Here is a 22,400-nt window from a genome sequence, read left to right as displayed (position 1 = left end):
ATAGCCAAACTTTTCAAGACGTCACCTGAAACAGGGCCGTTCAACTCTATGGTTCGATATTCAAGCTTCCCCTAAACTCCGCTTCAGAGTCATCCAGCCTAATACTACACTTGGTGGAAGAAGCGGACCTTTAACAGGCATGAACGCAATTTAGTGGTCTAGGAGAAAAGTTTTCTGGCAGATCATTGCAACATGTCTTTTCCTCATTGAACCCACATAGACAGCACGATCTATGCTGCATCCCTCACTGATGATCCATTTTAACTTCCAACGCCGAATCTGCAGCATATGTCGAAGGTCACCTAAAGCTACCGGACGTTATATAGTCACTACTTGGTGAAACTGGTGGTGATATCCACGAACCTCTCCCACTCCTTCCAAGCCGAGCCGCTCTTGACGGCCCAGCGAGCCCTCCTGACACCCTCCTTCCAGCGACCATTGCCTGGACCACGTTCCGTGATGACCTTGCCGTCGTCCCCAGGACCCATGTTGCTCGTATCCGCGTCACAGATACCGCTCGTAACAAATAGCGCAGCCGTGTTCATGAGTACAAATTCGAGGATGGGGTCATCATCAGGCACTTCGCCCTGTAGAAGCTTGCGCAGAATCTCGGCGTTCTGGTGCGGCTCTTTTCCTGGGGACACGGTGTTCAGGGGGTGCCTTGAGAGACCAAAGTCTTCCGGCGCAAGGCGGAAGTGCTCAATCTCTACCACACCGTCGGCACGCTCAACCAGTTGCCAGCACAGCGTCTCTCCGGCGCAAGAAATCTCATCCAGCTGCTCAACTCCACAGACGATCAAGCCCTTGGTGCAGCCAGTCAGGCGTAGGGCCTCGGCAAAGACCGGGCCCATGTCATCACGAGCCACTCCCAGCATCCGCACCTCGATAGCGTCGTGGAGAGGATTGGCGAGTGGTCCAAGGAGGTTGAAGATGGTGCGCCAGCCGAGTTCCTTGCGGATAGGAGCCACGTACTTCATACCCGGGTGGAAGGTAGGCGCGAATAGAAAGGCGTACTTTGTCTCCTCGTAGACCTTGGCAATGGTGTCTGGGGTAATAGTGGCCAGGGGAGCCGGTCGAGGGACCATGCACATGAGAAGATCGGCCGAGCCAGATTTTGACGTCGAGGCTCTGTTTCCATGCTTGCCAATCTGGAGGAGAGTAGACGCAATGATGGAAGACGTTGTTGAGATATTGAAGGTATTGTGGGAGTCGCCTCCAGTGCCCACAATATCGCACTGAATCTCATGTCAGCATGGTCTTTTCTTTTCTTTTCTTTTCGAAAAATATGGTACTCACAAGACCGCCTCCGTAGCGGCCCTCCTTGACGCCTTTTCTTGCGATGACCTCATTCAAAGCCTGGAAGTCGATCGGGGACGAGGCGTTCCTCATAGCGGTTGAGGCCTCGGCCAGCACGTCTGCGCGGCGGTCCCATCCCGTGAAGTGCAGGGCCGTCAGCAGCGAGCCGGTCTGGACAGGGCTGAGGTTGTTGGTAAAGATCAGGGCGATGGCAGCGGCAATCTCCTTGGCCGTCACTCGCGTCTGCTCGGGATCTGGCCAGAGCCTCTGCAGGAGAGCACGGATATCCACAATGGCGGGCTGATCCTGGCCCTGGATCGAAGCCGGTTGGGGTAGTGTCCCAGTCATTTTGGGGAGCGCCAACGGCAAAAAGCAATTGTGCAATCCGGGGTGGGATATTCAAGTCTCGCCAAGTCCAAGATCGTAGAGCAGAGTCGAGGGGTATTTGGTCCTTGGACTAAACCAAAAAACAACAACAATGGCAACAGAATGCGTCCGAGAGTCAAGAGGGTTGTCTCAGGCTCACCCACTGCGAAGTTCGAAAGATGAGTCAACTGCCAAATTCAGTTGTGTCCGTGTCGCAAGCCCGGGTGGGACCTCGAAGAGTAAGCAGCCACCCACGGTGCGTGTCAGGATTGCAGAAGGATGCAGGTTATGTGGGTAGTAAGCACGAGGCCGGTATCACATCGAGTATCGCAACCCGCAAGATCGAGAACCGGCGCAAGTCCCACGGTAGAATCCAGACGGCTACAAGGTATGTATGTATGTTCCTCTCTGGCGCCAAATGTGAGCTTGCTTGAGCTTGACTTGAGCCCAGTGGATGAGTGGCATCCCTAGCCCCGCCACAGATCTTACAGACCGCGGGGTTGCCAGGCGATTGGGGCGGTAAAGCGTGGCATTTCAGGGTCTTGGGCTGCGGAATTTGCGCCGCTTAGCGGGGTAGCCAGGGTCTGCGTCATTGTTGCAGTCGAGATTTTATTTGCTTTTTTTGCGCAGCCGTTGCGAGTCCACGAGCGGGATTAGAGACTTTTCCGTGCCTTTGTTTGTTTTTAGTTCGGCAAGAGAGCCTTTAGGAGCACTGGTGTCCCGCCAATAATCGGATCCCATCCCTAAAACACCACACCGCGACCATGGCCACCAATCCATATCTCCTCGCCGCCGACAACCCCACGGCGCTTCTTGCCCTCCTCCGCGAAAGCCCGAGCCTTGCGTCTGGCCAGGATGAACATGGATACTCCCTTGTCCACGCCGCAGCAAGCTATAACCACCTTGATCTCCTACGAGCGTTAAGCCGCGACTTCCAGGTGAACGTTAACCTGCGCGACGAGGACGACGAGACGGCCCTGTTCGTGGTCGAGACTGTTGACGCTGCCAAGGTCCTTGTGGAGGAGCTGGGTGCGGATTTGCTCGCTAAGAACGGCTCTGGACAGACGGCGCGAGAGAAGATACTAGAGGAGGCTGATTTCCCAGAAGTCGCTGAATACCTCAAGACGGCAGAGCGGGACCAAGGTGGCGATCTTCCCAACGGTAACAGCACCGACGGACAGACCGAGGGGTTGCCTCCCCCTCCAGAGGGCATGACAGTGTCTGTGGGTACCATGGCGCCCGTCGAAGAGAACGAGGGCGAGATTGACCCCGAATTCCGGAGGCGCATCGAGGAACTGGCTGAGCGCGATGACTTCCACACGGAAGCCGGCCAAGCCGAGCTACGGCAGCTCGTCCAGGACGCCATCTCGGACCGCAATCTCGCAGATCGTAATGTTCGCCAGAGGCAAGACTGACGACTTGCACTCGCCGAACCTTCTCTCACTCGTGCCCGTGGACATCCCAGAGCAGGTATTCACCGGGCGAGTTCTCGGGTCGGAGTATAGTACACTCTGTGCTGTTCCCCGTGATCTCCCTCCCGAAGGAGCTCACACTCAGTGAGAACCAGGACCGCGAAGGGAGGGCTAGTATGGTATCCACCAAGACCTGCCTCGTCCAGGCTGGTGAGATGAAGCCTTGCCAGCTCACTTTGCACAAGTCGGCCTGCTGCAGACCCCCCGGCCCCCCTGGCAAGGCGTATCGTGACAGATGAGGATCGATCTGGTCTCCTGTGTTGATTCGGGGGCTTTCAAGTCTAAGCAATGATAGCCACTCGTACAGATCTGTTCCAAACTCTTCGACATCCAAGCGATCATGTACTACAAGGGACGTCTGTGGCGGTTTGAGAGCCGGGACCATAGCATGGATATCCTCGACGATAAAGGGGGCCGAGGTATACTTGGTGGGGAAATGTTTTGCCAACGGATCAGGGTCAGGGACTACGAAGGCAAGTCAGCGGTGGCCCATCATATGTAGAGAGAAAACCCTACTTTTAGAAATGGAGCGAAATAACCAGGTGACTGGTCGGTTGAACACGTTCTTGCAGGCATAGAGTAATCTGTCGAAGCCGTTCTTGCCGGGGAAGCTTGCCGGGCTCCGTAGATCGTACTGGACCACTGTACATTGTCAACCAAAACTTCGATCTGATGTGATGCAAATGAACGTACCCCATCTGGGTTTCAGACCGCGCTTGCCTTTGACGCCGTGTGGCTGGCCGGCCAAACCGGCTCTTTCATACATCTCCTTCTCGAGGTACATAGTCAAGGTTCCTGGTATGTAGTCAGAATCCCCTCTCGATTTGTAATGCAAACTACTTACCATCTTTGATTGCAAAGACGTTATCTTGGCCGATTCTCCCCTCCGAGAGCATCATTATGTTCCCAACCTTGATATACTGCGTGAAGAACTCTCCATTAAGAATGTCCCCAAGAGTCATGATCACCCGAGAATGTGTGGGCGAATACGCATCTTGCCCGAGTTTCATCCTCAACTTCTCAAAGGATTGCTGGGGTAGAATGAGATCGACCTAGTAGAGGTTTAGAAATAGTACGCATGGATGGCCTGTCAAAACCTACTTTATGCACAAAGTCCTGTCCTAGTAATGTGCTCCATGGTTTCCCCTTCGAAGGCAGTTGCTTGGGGTCCGGGTGAGCCAATGTGCCATGCGTGAAATAGCATTTCGACGCCTGATAGACGCTGGGCGTCGGGAAGGAGATCATCTTGGCGGCAAGCGTAGCGTTGGTACACCAGGCGCACTCTCGATGTCACTCGCTGTGCCGTGGTCGAAGAAGACTGGATGTGTCGATTTTTGGGACGGGCCCGGAAGAGATGTCGATGCATCAAACGAGAAATATGCGGGTAACATGACTGGGCACTCATTGGCCCACTATGGAATCGCACGCCTAAAAAGCAACTCCCTGATTCGGACGGTTTCCGCACCAAAAATTGAGCGATGCAAGTGTGATCCGAAAGAAGCCCGCCGCCGAGTTTCTGACAACTCCAAGAACAAAAAACCCTTGTACTGGTTATGGTTCATGATAATCGCACATGGGAACGTAGCGTCGCATAATTTTCTCCCCCACGCAGCTTTCAGCACACACCCCACAGGCAGACATTCGCAGCCATGGAGTATCTCATCCGCTTCAGTCAGTCACACGAGACCTTCCGGCTCCCAGAGACCAAGGCAATCGCAGAAGTAGGTGGCATTGACATGAAAGTCATCTACTATAATCCAGAAGTAAGTCATCTTCACGGCGCCTACTGAGAGAGTATCTAAGACGCCTCACAGTCACCATATTGTGTCGTGCGCCTGCCATCGGAAGAAGCAGCGCACTTTCTCATGAGCCGGTCAATTTTGGCGCAGAGTATCCATGAACACTGGGGTACGGGGGAAAACTACGAGGTGCTGCACGAAGAGGTGAAGCGTAAGACCTCGCATCTGTGGCCCAAGTACAAAAACTCCAGCTTCAAATTCTCCTTGGACCTCTACCAAGGCACGCGGCCAAACAAGAGGAGGGTAGAACTCATCAACTCCTTCTCGTACATGCCGTTCGAAGGCGAAATCAACCTGCGTACCCCCGACGAACATTTTGTGATCTTTGAGCAGTGGGACTTCCAGGCTGTCACGCGGAATCTCCCAGATCCGTTAAAGATTCATCTCGGTCGAGTTGTTGGTGCCTCACAGAGGAAGTTGATCCACACTTTCGACTTGAAGAAAAGGGATTACATCTCGACTACCTCCATGGATTCCGAGCTGGCTCTTGTCACGGCAAACATTGCACTTGCAGGTCCGGGAAAGCTGTTCTACGATCCTTTCGTGGGCACTGGCAGCTTTCCCATTGCCTGCGCTCATTTCGGAGCTCTGGCCTGGGGTAGCGACATTGACGGGCGTAGCATTCGTGGCGACGGTGCCAAGAAGAGCCTGAAGGGCAACTTCCAGCAGTATGGGCTGTCGCATTTGATGGGGGAGGTGTTCGTGAGCGACCTGACCAATTCCCCGTTCCGGAAAAAGAGGATCCTCGACGGCATCGTATGCGATCCGCCCTATGGAGTGCGTGAGGGACTCAAGGTGCTGGGCGTGAGGGACGTCGAGAAGTATGACTACGTGATCGAGAAAGGGAAGGTCATGTACAAGTGAGTGTCTCTCTCCGACCTCGAAATTCTCCAGTCATCGGTAAGCTAAACGCAGCAGGGACGAGGACTTTGTGCCGCCCAAGAAACCGTACAGTTTCGTGGTCATGCTTGACGATATCCTTCAGTTTGCAACTGACCGCTTAGTCGACAACGGACGTTTGTCATTCTGGATGCCGACGGCCAACGACGCTGACCAGGAGATTGGCGTCCCCACGCATCCGTGCCTGGAGGTTGTCGTGGTCTGCGTGCAGGTATTCGACAAGTGGTCGCGGAGATTAATCACCTACCGCCGGCGGCCGGACTCTGAAGTCGACGCCGCCGCGCTCGAGCAATGGCAGCAGCGTACCGAAACGAATGGTGGCGTCACAGCAGACGAGCTCAACCCATTCCGCCGTCATTACTTCAATGCTTTCCGTACCCAGGCTGCGGTCGATGGTGCGACCCTCGAAGCGGTACCAAATTGAATAGACCATCAAGTTGGTAGCACTGACAAGCTGCCGGAAAAGGGTCACGCGCACGAAGGCGTAACAGTACGACTTGCGCCGTTCGTGACTGCAGCCATCGTGGCAAAGGTGTAACACTCAGCTGATCCCATCTCGATGGCTCACCGTGTCTTCAGCTTGCAGGTGGGAAATGGCTCTGTCACGTACAGTGACACCAAACACGTCAGTTGGAAGCTGGTAGCGTTTGGACCCTCCATGGCCCTTCCTCATCAAGAAGCTTTCGGGTTGCATAAAGTTCTACGCGTCAGCCCGTGCTTCCCGCAAGTCACTGCAACTGCGCTGGGACGATTCCATCTGTGCGCGCCTTGGACGTCTTCCACGCAACGGCTCCCGACTAGCAGCAACCGTTCGGTGACTGTTTGACAGGAGACATTGGCTTCACGGCAGAGAGCGCTGGTTGAGACTGATCATGTAAGTGGGGGGAAAAGAGATCGGGGTGCCTTGGTCGTCGTGAATACGGTTGATATCACTAGAGGGTTTCTATGCGGCTCCCTGCCCCGTCCAAATCCATCTGAATTGTCGCTGCGACGCGCAACCTAAACCCTCATCGCATTGCATGTTGGATCTCCCGTGCTGCACGTACTGCTGCAGACGGATTTCAGATGGTACCGCCGACTGGACTCAGCTACAACAACACCTACTAGGCTTGCTATGCTAGGATACTGCAACCGCGGCATGGCGCAAAGAGGGCGCATCTTGCTGCTGAACTCAAATGGGCGTTCTAGATAGAATTGATGGGACTATTCGGCTCACCGCCCCAAGCTGCCAATCCATCCAGAGCTACTACCTAGGAGGACTGTCTGCGCGACAATAACTACGTGCCAGGCTTACAAGCCGTGCAAGCCGTCGGGTGTGCTCTTTGGGCTGGGCTGGGCTGGGCGTCCAAGACTTTTTCTATCCCAGTGGCACCACCACCCCCAAATCCGGGGGTGGCAGCGAATCAGCTCGCCCAGCCCACAACGTCACAGGCATCTTCCGGGACCCATCTGGCGCCCCTCTCCCCCATGAAGTCAAGCGTCATCGCCTGCAGCTTGCTTGAATCAGGTCGCCCTTCTCCTTTGATCCCTCGCTGGGCCCATCTCCAAGTCCAGACTCCCGAAGGTTGCGGGAGCCGGAGCACTCGTGATTCATTCATTCATCGACCCTTCTCCCTACCCGCCGCCGTCGTATTGTCAGTTCAGGGCCCATGGCGCTGGCTGTCAGTGTGTAGCATGCAATAGGAAGAATCTGTGGTCCTCCTCCGGTACTTGGCTCTGCCGATCAAGCGCATTCCACTGCACCATTATCTAAAAGATCGCCCGCCTCTCTCCTGAGTCGAACGGCCCGCTCGTCATTGTTCGCTTGGTGCACCCTGGGCAGCACAAGTCCGAGGAGCACGACCTCATCCCATCACCTCGATCCATTAACGGCCGACGGCGCATCGCCTCAGCTCAGGGACCAACAAGAGGCTCAGCCGCCTTATCGCATCACCTTGCGATTGCACTCAGCTATTACCATACCACTCAGCGCGCCCTTCCTTCTACCTTGTCGTTACTACCTATTGTTCGTGACTTTGATACCGGGCGGTCAACTCTATTTGTACTGAAGTACTCGGGCTCCATATACACCAGCCGACATCGCGCCAGCCGCGTGCCATCAACGGCAGGTTGTTGTAGCATTGCCCATTGACTACTAGACTCCTACAACATCAATCGAGGATGCCGACGCCATCGAGCAACCCACCGCCTGAGCTGCCGCCCCGATCGCACAGCTCATCGTGCCCAGACGAGCTACGTGCATCCACATCCTCGTGGCGACCTGATCAGCACGAGGTGGGAGTCGACGAGATGCATGTAGATAGCGACTCGGCTGCGTCTCCCGAGTCCGTCAGCGCGCCTTCGCTGGCGTCGACGGCTACCATCCTGGCGGAGGACGTCGACATTGATTCCTCGACAGACTCGCCCAGGCCCGAGTCTCGGAGCGGCGGCGAAGCATCACGACACACATCCGAAGACACAGAAGTTGACGAGGGCCCGTCACAGTCAAGCAGCGGCAGCAAGGCTGCCGAAACCGATCATGCAACGACGGCGGCGGAGGACGGGCCCGAAGACCTGCGGAAAGCTACTGCATCGGACCGGGGCAGCGCGGCTTTCGACATGGCCTCCCCAACGAGTGCGGACGGCACCAAAACGGAAGACAGGACCGTGTCAAGTGCCAAGATGCAAGACGACTACTTTGTACCACAGATGGGCTATGAGTATTCCAATGTTCGGGTGAGCATATCACAAGGTTAAACCTCCTGAAGACCCTTTCGACTAACACGAGATCTAGATAATGCCGACAACGACATCCTCGTACCTGCGCCCAGGAAGCAAATTCCACGGCACGCAGCAGTCGGAACGACAAATCTACGACGTACAGGTAGAAATCAAGTACGTCGATCTGCGGGAGTCGTTCTTATGCGGCTACTTGAAGATACAAGGTCAGTCAAGATCCAGCGACAGTGCATCCTCGTCATACAGCTGGCGCGTTACACCCGTGCACACCCCCGTGCTGCCCTCTAAGACAAGCCACCCACTGACGCGGGAACTCTAATTCAGGCCTCACGGAAGACAACCCCACGCTCACAACATACTTTGAGGGCGAGATCATCGGGTCGCGGTACAGCTTCGTGACCGGCCACCCGTCGTGGGGCGCCACCGAGAAGGTCGACATCAGCCACTGGAACAAGTTCAGCGCGTTCCGGCCGTACGCGAAGACGGTCAAAAAGGGCGGCCACGTGACGATTCCGAACCTCGCGAGCAGGGATAACATCTTCATGCGGTGGAAGGAGCACTTCCTCGTGCCGGACCATAGAGTGCGCACGATCAACGGTGCTAGCTTCGAGGGCTTCTACTACATCTGTTTTAACCAGCGCGAGGGCAGCGTCTCTGGCATCTATTTCCACGCCAAGAGCGAGAGGTAAGTCCAACCCAGCCGCACCCCCGAGGGGAAACCCACTAGCTCGGCACGGTACTGACAGCGTCATCAGGTTTCAGCAATTAGAGCTCAAACACGTCGAGGATAGGGGCTGCTTCGGGGCCATGGAATTTCGATGAAGCCGGCGGTTGGGGAGACGACACATAAGCACTGCCGAACGCATCGTATATATGGGGAAGTCGTTCGTTATACATGACATGGTGAACAATTGCCCGAAGACATGTCTGGGGTGTCGAGGTGGCCGTTCATTTTTTCCATCCACCATTGGTCTTTTCAGGGGGGGAGAAAGATACCAACCGCGGGCGTTAACTTGGCATGATGATCACTTTGACGATGCAGACGATGAGAGTGTTGACCCGGAGTATAAGGGTGCGGACCAGGCAGGCCACGCAGAGCCGAGTGGTGGTGCACAGGACATACGGCACAGGGCATGTTAGCTCTGCGCAAGGAGCCAGACTATCAGGTAGGGCCAGAAGCGTCTGGAAGAGACCCTTGGAGTGGTGAACCGGGTTTACTATTTAGCCACGAGGTTAAGCTAGTCGACCAATCATGGAATTGCACGGTTGCTGCAATGTTGTTCGAGTGTCTTGTGTTGGACGTGCAACGACCTGTAGAGTGTGAGGTTCACAGAGCCCTGGTTGGAGTACTACTGCAAGTAGCTGACGGTCGCCTGTGCCATGTGTGTCAACTAAAGACTGTCACGGTTGCCCGATCCAGTGGATGTCATCAGAGGAAGCTCGTATACCTGGGATTCGGTTCAAATATCATTATTGGCGTTTCCCGTTCATCTTGGCGGCGCCTGGGGGTATATATTTAGAGGAGAGCCTGCCTCGTCGCTGCCATCCTACTGTAGAGTCGACGAAGCTGGCGCTGAGGAGAAGCCTTCCTCGTGGCTCAATTGTTTTCTACTTCACCGCACTTTTCTTCTGCCAGACGGGGACCATTCGGCGCACATGCCATCACCCATGTCGGTGATCTCCATACTGCAGTATATGGCCACTTGACTTCTCCCCTTCCGTTCCAGGTCAACCCTAGCCATGCCCAGCCAAGCAGGTTCTCTCTCTCTCCCCCACAATGCTTAGATTTGCCTCTTGCCAACCAGGCCCCGGGTGATCACGAGATGGGCTTGATCTTAAAGTGCAGCGAGGTGAGGCTGAAGACGAGGGCCTTGAGGTCCTGGACGAGGTAGTAGAAGACGCGCAGGCCCTCGGGGTCGGCGGACTCGGTGACGTCGATGAGGGAGCCGATCTTGGCCGTCTCGAACGAGATGTGGTCGTTGCCGAGGCGGATCTCGAGCTCCTGGCGGCCGTCCTTGTTCTTCTGGGGCCACTTGGCGTCGTCCTCCTTCATGATCTCCGAGGCGCGCACGATGCGGCGGATCTCGTCGACGACCAGGGCCGAGACGCACATCTCCTTGCGGATCAGGCTGTCGTTGCGGTAGTTGCTGTTGTTGGCGTAGCGCGCGACGGCGGACCGCCCGTCGCCGACGACGCGGAAGTCGAACTCGAGGAACTCGTGGCCGAAGCGCCCGCTGTGGCCGGAGCTGCAGGTGGGTGTGTGTTAGTCTACATCTTGTGTCTTGGGAGGGTCTTCTTCTGTGAGAGTGGAGGGCGCATTGCATACTAGTAGCGCAGATAGAAGGGCTCGCCCGTAGAGCCGGCCATCTTGTCTGATATATCTTGGCCTCGAGGCTTTGACAGGTGTTCGAGAAAGAAGGAGGAGGTGGTGGGCGCGGGATGCGTCGCAGCGGGTTTGTCGTGATGTGTGGCTGTATTACAGCTACGGCAGCCAACCTCGATATAGGTAATCGCCGGCTGCTGCCACTGTCCACTGTCGGCGGGGCAGAATGGGATGGCAGTTTGGGGGGGAGGGGATGCCCACCAGCCACCAGCCTGGTGGCCCGTGGAAAGGCGGTCACAGCTCTGGGCTACTGGGCCGTTAGCAGGGAGGTGCCTAACAAGTCACCGCCGGCAGGGGTTCACTCGGGTTCCACGGGTAAGACAACTGAGATTTGACAGCTGAACTCACTGAGGCTGAAGCTTTGCGGGCCACCAGAGCACCCAGCATTCACCTGTCAACTGTGGCTTGGATTGGGGGGTGCCACCTCTGGATCCATCCATCCATCCCTCGTGCCGGAGTCGGATTATCCTGTCGTCCCCCCAAGCCCACCTCCAGCTGGCCCGATCCAATCCCACGACCCCCCTGTCCAAGGTTTAGGGAGAGAGAGACAGAGGGACCCAGGGGACAGCACATCGTTTACCCAGTTGTGTGTGGTGTGGCCATCCAAAGCAGCCTCCTGTGGATATTTCGATGCTGGCCCGTCTGGGGACCTGAACCCATCTCGTCCGTCAACACCATCCTCCACCCGCCAATTCCCCAGCACCGACGACCCTCGCCCTGGGATGCAAAGCCGCATTGCATTCCACCTGCCACTCATCACCCATTGAGGCCTGCCCACTGTTGCGACCCGACCTGCGACCCCTCCAGGCGCATCTCACACCGATCCAGTCTCCGTACTAGGACTGCTACTAGTACATACGTGGACACAAGGCAACGCAACGCAACGCACCCCCCGATAGAGACGACCACGATCACACAGAGTCTCCCGTACCACACACGGACCTGGCCACCGTCACCCCCCATCACCGCCACTGAACGCCGTGGGTGACGAGACTCGGCCTCGAGGACAACCTTCCCGAAGACCACACATACGCAAACCCCCCGTCTGACATCGCGGTCGAGTGCCGCCCCCCTCTCTCTCGCCCACCATGTCGACCTTCCTGGAGAACGCCTACAGCTTGGTCCACCAGGACAATGCCGCCGACGTGCCCTCCATGTCCGAGCTGCGCACCCAGCTCGAGAAGGGCACCGACGAGAGCAAGGTCGAGACCATGAAGCGCATCCTGACCATCATGCTCAACGGCGACTCCATGCCCCAGCTGCTCATGCACATCATCCGCTTCGTCATGCCCTCCAAGTACAAGCCCCTGAAGAAGCTGCTGTACTTCTACTACGAGATCTGCCCCAAGCTCGACGCCCAGGGCAAGCTCAAGCAGGAGATGATCCTCGTCTGCAACGGCATCAGGAACGACCTGCAGCACCCTAACGAGTACATCCGCGGCAACACCCTGCGCTTCCTGTGCAAGCTGCGCGAGCCCGAGCTCATCGAGCCCCTGCTGTCCTCGGCCCGCTCCTGCCTCGAGCACCGCCACGCCTACGTCCGCAAGAACGCCGTCTTCGCCGTCGCCTCCATCTTCGTCCACTCGCCCTCCCTGATCCCCGACGCCTCCGACCTCATCGCCGCCTTCCTCGAGGGCGAGAGCGACGCCACCTGCAAGCGCAACGCCTTTGCCGCCCTGTCCAGTATCGACCACGACAAGGCCCTGGCCTACCTGAGCGGCGTCTTTGACGGCATCCCCAACGCCGAGGAGCTGCTCCAGCTGGTCGAGCTCGAGTTCATCCGCAAGGATGCCTTCCAGAACTCCCAGAACAAGGTATGCGCCCCCTCCCGAGCGAACTGCCACCGCGAACCTACTGACTGACCCTTGGTTGCATAGGCCCGCTATCTGCGCCTCATCTTTGACTTGCTCGAGGCCAACACGTCCACCGTCGTCTACGAGGCCGCCTCTTCGCTCACGGCCCTGACCAGCAACCCCGTCGCCGTCAAGGCCGCTGCGGCCAAGTTCATCGAGCTGAGCATCAAGGAGGCCGACAACAATGTCAAGCTCATCGTGCTCGACCGCGTCGAGCAGCTGCGAAACAAGAACGAGGGTGTCCTCGAGGACCTCATCATGGAGATCCTGCGTGTTCTGTCCAGCCCCGATATCGACGTCAGAAGGAAGGCCTTGGCCATCGCCCTCGAGATGGTCTCGAGCAAGAACGTCGAGGAGGTCGTGCTGCTGCTGAAGAAGGAGCTCTCCAAGACTGTCGATCAGGAGTACGAGAAGAACGCCGAGTACCGACAGCTGCTCATCCAGTCGATCCACCAGTGCGCCATCAAGTTCTCCGAGGTCGCCCCCAGCGCCGTCGAGCTCCTGATGGATTTCATCTCCGACTTTAGCAACACCACTGCCGTCGATGTCATCAACTTTGTGAAGGAGGTCGTCGAGAAGTTCCCTAAGCTGCGCCAGTCCATTATTGCGCGCCTGGTGGCCACCCTGAGCGAGGTGCGCGCCGGCAAGGTCTACCGAGGTATTGTGTGGATCATCGGTGAATACTCCCTCGAGGAGGGCGATATCCGGGATGCCTGGAAGGGTATCCGTGCCAGCCTTGGCGAGATTCCCATCCTGGCCTCGGAACAACGACTGCTGGATGCCGGCGACGAGGAGAAGGAGGAGGAGCAGGTCAATGGCCACTCCAAGCCTGCACAGCCCTCCGGCTCGAGACGAGTACTGGCAGATGGAACGTACGCCACCGAGACTGCGCTCACAAGCTCTGCAGCGGCTGCGGCCAAGCTGGAGGCTGTCAAGGCGGCCCAGAAGCCTCCTTTGCGACAGCTCATCCTCGATGGCGACTACTACCTGGCCACTGTTCTGTCGGCCACCCTCACCAAGCTCGTCATGCGCCACTCCGAGATATCAAAGGACGTGGCCCGCACCAACGCCCTGAAGGCCGAGGCCATGTTGATCATGATCTCGATCATCCGTGTCGGCCAGTCACAGTTCGTCAAGGCCCCCATCGATGAGGACTCGGTCGACCGTGTCATGTCTTGTGTAAGATCTCTCGCCGAGTTCTCGCAGAAGAAGGAGCTCGAGACCGTGTATCTTGAGGATACCCGCAAGGCCTTCCGCGCCATGGTGCAGGTAGAGGAGAAGAAGCGTGCTGCCAAGGAGGCCTTCGAGAAGGCAAAGGCTGCTATCCAGGTAGATGATGCCGTGCAGATCCGCCAGCTGTCCAAGAAGGCGGTGGGTGACGGTGCCGATGAGATTGAGCTGGACCTCGAGAAGGCCACAGGAGGTGACGCCCCGGCAGAGGATCTCTCTTCCAAGCTTAGCCGCGTTGTGCAGCTTACCGGTTTCTCGGATCCGGTCTACGCTGAGGCATATGTCAAGGTGCACCAGTTTGATATCGTTCTTGATGTCCTCCTCGTCAACCAGACTACCGAGACCTTACAAAACCTCTCGGTGGAGTTCGCGACATTGGGTGACCTCAAGGTCGTGGAACGACCGACGACACAGAACCTGGGCCCCCACGATTTCCACAACGTTCAGTGCACCATCAAGGTCTCGTCAACAGATACCGGTGTGATCTTTGGCAATGTCGTCTACGATGGTGCCCACAGCACGGATACCAACGTTGTTATTCTGAACGACCTGCATGTCGACATTATGGACTACATCCAGCCGGCAACTTGCACAGAGACACAGTTCCGCACCATGTGGACCGAGTTCGAGTGGGAAAACAAGGTCAACATTAACTCCAAGGCCAAGACCCTCCGCGAGTTCCTAGACGAGCTGATGAAGTGCACCAACATGAACTGCCTCACTCCCGAAGCCAGCTTGAAGGGTGACTGTCAATTCCTGAGCGCCAACCTTTATGCCAGAAGTGTATTCGGTAAGTCTCAACTCAGCCTTCGATCCGCTTTGTGCCGTTTGGACAGTGTGCTAACAAAACCCCAGGCGAGGATGCTTTGGCCAACCTGAGCATTGAGAAGGAGGGAGATGACGGCCCCATCACCGGTTTCGTCAGGATAAGATCCAGATCGCAGGGCCTGGCCTTGAGCTTAGGCAGTCTAAAGGGGCTGAACAAGATTGGGTCTACGGCCTAGATGCAACCACGCCATGGGGAATACGCATGGGATGGGAAATGGTCAAAAAGCACGATGTAATGACGTTGGGCAGTAGAGAAAACAGAGCAACAGCCCCATATAGCCATATCACACTTGAGGAAACCAAGTTTCGGTTGCGAGACGTTGAGTCGCGCGTCTAGAGCGCGGGCATAGAACTTGGAAGAAAAGGGGGCTTGAGGCACGCTCCGACGCCGTGGGAGGGAGTTCCGACTGGGATATCTAGATCAAATGGAGTTGCATTCACAATATGGAACCCTGACTTTGGCCGTCGTGGTTTTTATGACTCTTGGTCGTCCTAGATCCGATCGGGCGGTGTCTGAACGCACACAGCGAGCGGCCTTTGCTGTTGTCTCGAGAGCAAGTAAGTGATACATTCTCTCTCATGGGCAACTGGCATTCACTTTGACTTGGTCATGTCCGGCGTTAATCTGCAGGATATCAAACAAGTCTATTGCAACATAACACAAAGGTCGGAACTATTTTCATACTCATTACGTACTCCCAGCCAGGACTGGAGCTAATTGCGCAGTAGAGAGTCCTGGTCTGGGTTCTCAAGATTCCTCAGAGGTATGCCTGCGTACTCGTTATTCCCACAGTCTCCCCGCAACAGCCTTACGTGTACACCCGCAGCGTCCTTCTCCATCTCGCTCGCCGTCATCAAGGGGCCCCGATGCGCTGACGAGGTCGGGCCGGATGGCACCCCCAGACTACTCGCCCCGTCCCCGTCCACGAACCGGTCCTTGTAGTAAAGCAGCGGCAGCAGATTGCCCTTCCAAACCATCTCCTCGTTGCGGTGGCGCAGGCTGCGCAACACGACCCAAACCAGGGCAAGCATCTCGAGCGCCAGCAACGCGATTGGGAAGATCATCCAGCGCCAGTCGATGACGACGAAGGGCGCCGTGCGCAGTGCGACGCCGTCGACGCGGTTGACCATGCCCAGGACGGCCTGCTGCTGCTGGCCCTCCCCCTCCCCTTCTGGGGCATCAGCCGAAAGCCCGAGCCCGAGTCGAAACTGCCGCGTCGTGGCCTCGGCGAACGCGGCCATTCGGCCCGTCACCGAGGCCGGCGTCGCACGGCTCAGCTCCCAGAACTGCGCCAGCCAGTAGGCGTCGTCGCAGGTGATGCTCTCGCCCTGCCGCGTGTCCCAGCTGCACGTGCCCGTCAGCACCCGCGACGACAGGAACCCCGACACCATGTGCGCGAAGAAGGTGTTGAACCGGAACACGCACTGCGGCGGCACCCGGCCGCCGGGGTATCCGGCCGCCGCAGCATCGGGGGATAGGACGCGGACGTCGGTCGTGGCTCCCGCCCCAGCCGTCGAGAAGTTGCCCGCGTCGTAGACGCTGCCGTTGACGAGGCACGGCGACTGCACAGCCGCCAGATGCGCCTCGGACCCCGGGACGTTCCCGGCGACGCCCACATACGGCGAGTTCTCATCGGTCAGGTCCGTGCCTGTGTAGTTGCCGACGTCTGGGTACATGGGGACCTCATGCAGCAGGGTCTCGACCAGGCGGCCATTGCTGACGGCGCCCGCGTAGGCGCGCACGCACGGGTACAGCGAGCAGGCGACGGCGACGGGCCGGCTAGGCCGGTGCTCCTCGGCGCCCGGCGGCCACGTCGAATACGCGAGCGTCAGCACCGTGACGTTGACCAAGGCCCAGCGGAACGCGGCCGCCTGGTCCTCCGGGATGACGGGCTGCGCCCAGCTCAGGTTGCGCGTCGGCTGCACCGTCAGCCAGTTGGCCCGGTCGAAGGCGGTCACGTTGACGCCGTTCGGGAGCATCCAGACGTCGGGCCCGGGGACGCTGCTATTGCCGTGGGCCTTGGTAACCAGGGACCCGACGTCGGCGCAGGCGCTGCACATGCCGGCCGTGGCGTGGGTGACCTCGCTGTCCGGGTGGTACTCGGCGCCCGTCTCCCAGCTGGGGAAGGTGCAGTTCCCGGACGTGCAGCTGGGCACGATGGCCGAGTCGTTGCTGCTCGGGTTCGCCAGGGCCGTGAGCAGGCGGGCGCGGACGTCGGACTTGAACGTGAACATGCCGAAGCCGCCGGACCCGCCCAGGTCCCGGTAGTAGGTGTTGTTCCCGTCGACGGCGCGCGCGATCGGGAGCGAGGCCGTGCCGCCGGACAGGTTGGACTCGCGCGTCGCGGTGCCCAGGGACTGCTGGGTGAAGGGCCCGACGGCGAACGACACGACGATGACGAGGGCGCCGACCAGGGCCGGGACGCTGCGCCGGGCGGCGATGGGCAGGGCGCGCACGGCGCCCCAGACGCTGTGGCTCGCGCTGTTGAGGTACTGCAGGTGCAGCAGCGGCATGGCCGCGGGCGCGGACCAGAAGGCGACCCATTTGGACTGCGCCACCACGTTGGCGGCGATGGCCACCATGACGGCCCGGTAGATGGTGGACAGCAGGGCGATGGTCGAGTTGAGGTTGAGGAAGAAGGACCAGTCGTCGACCGCCCGGTTGTTCTGCCGGATCAGGAGCGCCATCATGGCGGCGAACAGCCCCAGGGCCGTGACCAGGGCGACGAAGTCCCACTTCCACGCCGCGAGCACGCTGAGGCTGCTCCGGCTCGTTCTGTAGGCGGGGGGAAGTTGGTGGCCATCGTGTAAGGGGCTAGGCGAGGTTACTGGAACCGGCATCGACTGTGCTGAGAGATGGGGTTTTGGAGTCTCTTGGTCGACGAACCGGCCGTCCTGGCCCGCCGAGTGATATGCAGACATTATAGTTAAAATGTCAGACAAGAACTTGGCTCATCCGACCACTGGCCTCGTCGCGTCCAGGATCGTAGCGGAATACTTGAAAAGATGAAAATGACTTCCAGAAATAAGAGACCCTATGAAAGGGAGATGTCGTGGAAGAGAAAGGATACTAAAAGTGCAAGCAGAAAATAAAAATAAAAATGAAAATTTGGTACCGTATACACCGTGAGCACTACATGACGAGCGGGCGCAGCTGAAGGCGGTACACACGAGGAGTATACGGCAACTGCATCCACATAGCATCGCCCGTATGAGTGAGATCTCACCAGTCGTCGAGACAGCTAAGCATGGAAAATTCTTGGCAGGGCAGGAATGGTCCAATCAAACGGATGGAACGCTTTTTCTTTTTATTGTTTCAAGGTATACCACAAGAAACATGTTGCCTACTTTGGCAGATTTTAGTGGGCGTCTCCTGTGAGATTTCCCCCTGATAAGCGCACATTTTGCCCCTACCTAGACGCCAGCGTCGACGTCGCCAGAGCGTGGAACTCACGCTCGTCAAAACGTTGATGGATACAGCATGTGAGCCCCTTTGTAACGCAGAATATGTTGGCCAATTGCTCCTGCTCGCCACGTGTCCGCCTGTCGATATTCCAGCTGCATCCGGAACCTCGCGATCGCCTTCACGACGCAGTATGTTGTGTTATTGTGGGCGGCAGCTTCCGTCGATCTTCGATTCTGCACACAAAGAGCCACGGTCCACAGTGACCAGGCGACAGGTCAATTATTTTGATGATTTCTCTTGTTTTTATCTTGGAATTCAACTCCTCCATGCAGTGACCCTCTACTCATAGACTACCGACAGCCTCGAGCCGTTAGGACTCTAGACCAACGACCGTGGCACCTGAGCCGTCGAGTTGAAGGTGTCGTCGTGGCCCATGCTGCGCATATCGTTCTGCCTCAACTGCCTCGCAAGAGACTGTGTTGATTCTACCGACACCCGGTTGTGCGGCACGCCGAGTCCTGCGAGATCTCCTTCTTCCTTGTTTGCCCGGTCGTGGTGATGTGCCTGCTGCGGTGGCTTGACGCCGGCGCCGCCCGTCCTGTTCGATGTGGTGCTATGGTCGGCCATGCCATAGTCGTCCAGCTCCTGGGGGTCCTTGGTCCACTCCTGGTTGTCTCGTTTCGTTCTCTTGCGGTGGAATATGAAGAGGACAATGAGCAGGGCGAGCAGTAGTAGGCCACTATGCAGTTGACCCACGTTAGTAAACCCATGATCGCGCTGGCATGGAAAACAGACGGGACCCGCGGAGAGGGCGGGAACCGCATACCGACACTTACCCTATGGCTCCAAGGACAATGTAAGTGACGCTCGAGGAGATGGCTGGCTTCTCACAGGAATCGCCGCCACCGGCATTGGTGCAGTCATCGCGCACGAAAATGCGATGAGAAAGCATGTTGGGCGGCTGTGTTTTATTTTGCAAAGGAAGGAGGAATTTCGAGGTTCGGTTGAATGTCGTTCTATGTCTGGAATGCGAAGCTGCGTTTCGAAAACGGTAGTGCTGGGAGTGGGTGGGTAGGCGGGCGCAGCTATGGCGGACAATGGAAATGGTACGGGACGGATTACGGAAGAATATGTACGGTCGGCGGTGTGGATATGGATGCTTCAATAGTTGGAGTTTGGGTATCTGAGTGTCGTCGTCGCAATGGCAGTGTGATGTGTCTGTTCGTATACCGGGCTTTGGAGTCTAGTGAAGGATAATGAAATGAAGACGTGCTGCACCGTGCCGAGGGCCGCAAGCAGCGTGTTGTAATATTACAACGGAGCCAAAAGCGCACCAAGCCCCGATAGAAATACTGCAAACCTCCCCCCTCTCTGAACGGAAGGGCGAGGAGGAAGGCCGTGTGTAAGAGATGCTGCGCGGGCGTGTGTAAGTATGTCTGTATGTATGTGCGAGAGAAAGTCAATCAAGAAGCGGAAGTGAAAGTTGGCAAGTACAGGGTGACGATGATGTCCGGCGCTGAGTGATCGACCTGATTTCCAATCCCCCTGAACTCTGAAGGGAGAAATGGCCGGCAGCCCAGTCGTATGAAGCTCCCTTGCGGTAAATGAAAAACACGCGACAAGTTTCAATTCCGTCATGGGCGGGAATGAGGCCTCGGGCAGTCTGAACCTCTGGCTGCTTGGGAGGGCCTGGGGGGGCTTGGGGGCTTGGGGGGGGAGGGCACGGGAAGGGATCTGGCTGCATGAATCGAGCCCCTGAGAATGCTTCTAGTGGCCGGCCCCGGGCATGTGATTGGGCAACGGCGCCAGGGCCAGCTGTTTCGGCTAACGGTCACTGGCCAGACGCGCCGAATTACCGTCTGCAGTGGCCTGCGAGGCTGCGCGCCCCCGGTGTACCACGAGACCCTGGAATTAGGGCGGTGCAGCGCGGTGCGACCCTAGGCCAAGGTCCACGGGCACGACGGGGTACCTTCAGGGAAGTAGTTACGCGTTCCTGTCCGCTGATTAGTGGACCCCATCCCTGTCGTGCCCCCCAAGAGTCCGGGGAAGCTTGTCAATCTCTCGAGTGTTGCTTGTCTGCAGTCTGTCGCAGCAGTCGTCCTTGGCCGTCTGAACTTGGAGTCCTACTGCACGAGATATCGGACCATGATGTCACAGGAAGGCAGCATCACGATGGTGCCATCATTGTAACCTCGAACGCTGTCATCGACATGTCTACCAATGTTTGCTGGCAATGTGCAGACATGTGAGTGGAGAGGTGTACTCTCACCACCACCATTCGCCTATTTCGTGACTAAGCGGCTTTTTGGCCAAGCACGCGCACACTCGCTCGTGGGATCCGAAATTAAGTCGGCATTGGGAAAAGCCATTATATCTACATCTTTCTACCTGCAGAGATTGACGTTCGCTTTCTGCGCCATGATGCAAAACTAAAGATTGGGCTGCTAGCGCGGCTTCAAGCATCCGCCGCCTTCCGAAGCTCGTCGTATCTCAGCACACTATTGAGCACAACTTGGGTCCCTAGTGCACAGTCCTCCGGGGTTGAGTACTCAGCTGGATTATGGCTGACGCCGTCGCGGCAAGGAATGAAGATCATGGTGGTAGGACACCGCCGGCTTGCATAGACGCTGTCGTGCCCTGCTCCCGATGAGATATCACGGACCAACTCCTTCGTCCGGTCCCCAAACACATCCGACGTGGCCTCCCTCACACATCTGATGCAGTCCTCATGGAACACTGTTGCTGAGGTTGCGCTGTCCGTTGTCCATGACACCTTGAACTCGTTGCGGCCGGCAGTACCACCTGCACGGAGGTCTCCAACATCTTGCCCGGACGCGAGGGTGGCGAAATCGCGCTTCAGATCCGCCTCTACGGCCTCGACGGTCTCGTTCTTGGGCGACCGCACGTCGAGTGTGAAGCGAACAAGCCCAGGTATTGTATTTGTCGAACCCGGCAAGGCCGTCAGGATGCCGGTCGTCACCAGTGCCGAGTGCTTCGTTGCGATCCGGTGAGAGTGCAGGATGAACTTGCTGGCTAGCAGCAACGCGTCACTCCGGTTGGCCAGGGGCGTTGTGCCGGTATGGGAATCTAGATGGCGCAACAGTGAGCTCCAGCATCATGGCGCGGGGATAAATACTTGACCGACCTTTTCCTTGAATCTCGACTGTGAACCAGTTGTAAGCCTGGACACCTTGCACGACGCCAATCTTCCGCCGCTCAGCTTCCAAAGCAGGACCCTGCTCGATATGGAGCTCGAAATGGGCCGCCATGGGCATGCTTTCATAGCTTGCCGGCGTCTGACCCAAGTAGCCAATTCGTTCGAGTTCCTCTCTGAGAGTTACCTGGTTCCCAATCACCGACCGCAGATTATACGCGTCTTCGAGCGGGAAGAACCCAGACCACACCCCCGAACCCATCATGCTCACCGGGAAGCGAGCGCCCTCCTCGCTATGAGCCGTCAGATGTAAGACGTTGTGCTTTTTGAGCGGGAAGATAGCTTACTTTGTCCAATTCACAACACCGACAGCATACTCGGTCTGGATCTCGCTCTCGTGTAAAACGCGCAGCATCTCGATCCCCGCTTGGACTCCGAGAACACCGTCATATCTTCCTCCTGTTGGCTGCGTGTCAAGATGAGAGCCCACGAACGTTGCCGGACCCTCCTTCTTGCCAGGTCGTACAGCAAAGATGTTGCCGATCGCATCCACAGTAATATGGCAGCCCAAACTACGTGTGGTATCGACAAACCAGTCCCGTGCTTCCTTATCAGCATCCGAGAGCGTGAGTCGTGACATACCCGTATCAGTCGGACGTTCGCCCCATCGAGCTCCTGTCCCCCAACGGGACGTGTAGTGGATAGTCTCCATTAAGCGGTCCTGCTGGACCCGAAGTTGACTGAGCCTGGGCTGGGCACTTGTAGATGCTGAAGCCAGCTTCCTTGTCGCTATGGAGCCATACCGTGGCAGACTTCTCCCAGGCACTGCACGTTGCAGCAGCGGCACCGTCGGCCTGACTTGTGCAAGGCACCTCATCTTTGCTCTCGTACCGTTACCTACACCGGCCTTTGTTAGCAATCCTCTGATGCCACAATCAGATACGCATGGTATAGATACCAATTGTAAGGCACTGTCCCAAACTAATATAGACGCG

General features: G+C 57.3%; 10 protein-coding genes across 10 annotated transcripts; 4 read left to right on the top strand and 6 right to left on the bottom strand.

Annotated features, from left to right (window-relative positions):
* Positions 1-329: 329 nt before the first annotated feature.
* JN550_003593 (uncharacterized protein) lies at positions 330-1,644 on the bottom strand (the record flags this gene model as incomplete). The annotated part of the gene is made up of 2 exons (XM_049315015.1): positions 330-1,235; positions 1,297-1,644. 2 exons carry the CDS (start codon positions 1,642-1,644, stop codon positions 330-332), a joined length of 1,254 nt encoding a protein of 417 aa, XP_049174163.1.
* Positions 1,645-2,426: 782 nt separating this feature from the next.
* JN550_003592 (uncharacterized protein) lies at positions 2,427-3,077 on the top strand (the record flags this gene model as incomplete). Its single annotated transcript, XM_049315014.1, has 1 exon — positions 2,427-3,077. The coding sequence occupies one exon, from the start codon at positions 2,427-2,429 to the stop codon at positions 3,075-3,077; it is 651 nt and encodes a 216-aa protein (XP_049174162.1).
* A 25-nt stretch (positions 3,078-3,102) lies between these two features.
* JN550_003591 (uncharacterized protein) lies at positions 3,103-4,379 on the bottom strand (the record flags this gene model as incomplete). The annotated part of the gene is made up of 5 exons (XM_049315012.1): positions 3,103-3,599; positions 3,651-3,776; positions 3,828-3,929; positions 3,979-4,186; positions 4,236-4,379. The coding sequence occupies 5 exons, from the start codon at positions 4,377-4,379 to the stop codon at positions 3,103-3,105; spliced, it is 1,077 nt and encodes a 358-aa protein (XP_049174161.1).
* Positions 4,380-4,783: 404 nt separating this feature from the next.
* JN550_003590 (uncharacterized protein) lies at positions 4,784-6,257 on the top strand (the record flags this gene model as incomplete). The annotated part of the gene is made up of 3 exons (XM_049315011.1): positions 4,784-4,897; positions 4,949-5,793; positions 5,852-6,257. 3 exons carry the CDS (start codon positions 4,784-4,786, stop codon positions 6,255-6,257), a joined length of 1,365 nt encoding a protein of 454 aa, XP_049174160.1.
* A 1,736-nt stretch (positions 6,258-7,993) lies between these two features.
* On the top strand, positions 7,994-9,373 carry JN550_003589 (uncharacterized protein; the record flags this gene model as incomplete). The annotated part of the gene is made up of 4 exons (XM_049315010.1): positions 7,994-8,548; positions 8,607-8,757; positions 8,876-9,236; positions 9,307-9,373. 4 exons carry the CDS (start codon positions 7,994-7,996, stop codon positions 9,371-9,373), a joined length of 1,134 nt encoding a protein of 377 aa, XP_049174159.1.
* A 994-nt stretch (positions 9,374-10,367) lies between these two features.
* Positions 10,368-10,918, bottom strand: JN550_003588 (uncharacterized protein; the record flags this gene model as incomplete). Its single annotated transcript, XM_049315009.1, has 2 exons — positions 10,368-10,797; positions 10,878-10,918. The coding sequence occupies 2 exons, from the start codon at positions 10,916-10,918 to the stop codon at positions 10,368-10,370; spliced, it is 471 nt and encodes a 156-aa protein (XP_049174158.1).
* Positions 10,919-12,022: 1,104 nt separating this feature from the next.
* JN550_003587 (uncharacterized protein) lies at positions 12,023-15,021 on the top strand (the record flags this gene model as incomplete). The annotated part of the gene is made up of 3 exons (XM_049315008.1): positions 12,023-12,748; positions 12,812-14,807; positions 14,873-15,021. 3 exons carry the CDS (start codon positions 12,023-12,025, stop codon positions 15,019-15,021), a joined length of 2,871 nt encoding a protein of 956 aa, XP_049174157.1.
* Positions 15,022-15,559: 538 nt separating this feature from the next.
* On the bottom strand, positions 15,560-17,767 carry JN550_003586 (uncharacterized protein; the record flags this gene model as incomplete). The annotated part of the gene is made up of 1 exon (XM_049315007.1): positions 15,560-17,767. One exon carries the CDS (start codon positions 17,765-17,767, stop codon positions 15,560-15,562), a length of 2,208 nt encoding a protein of 735 aa, XP_049174156.1.
* Positions 17,768-18,629: 862 nt separating this feature from the next.
* On the bottom strand, positions 18,630-19,203 carry JN550_003585 (uncharacterized protein; the record flags this gene model as incomplete). Its single annotated transcript, XM_049315006.1, has 2 exons — positions 18,630-18,990; positions 19,088-19,203. The coding sequence occupies 2 exons, from the start codon at positions 19,201-19,203 to the stop codon at positions 18,630-18,632; spliced, it is 477 nt and encodes a 158-aa protein (XP_049174155.1).
* A 1,503-nt stretch (positions 19,204-20,706) lies between these two features.
* JN550_003584 (uncharacterized protein) lies at positions 20,707-22,400 on the bottom strand (the record flags this gene model as incomplete). The annotated part of the gene is made up of 3 exons (XM_049315005.1): positions 20,707-21,338; positions 21,397-21,698; positions 21,753-22,302. Coding segments are annotated over 3 exons (1,484 nt in total), but the record flags the coding sequence as incomplete, so codon positions are not given.

This window comes from Neoarthrinium moseri (assembly GCF_022829205.1).
Source record: "Neoarthrinium moseri strain CBS 164.80 chromosome Unknown scaffold9_Wmoseri_CBS_16480, whole genome shotgun sequence".
In the NCBI taxonomy this organism is placed as follows: domain Eukaryota; kingdom Fungi; phylum Ascomycota; class Sordariomycetes; order Amphisphaeriales; family Apiosporaceae; genus Neoarthrinium; species Neoarthrinium moseri.
This window is presented reverse-complemented; position numbering and strand designations above follow the sequence as displayed.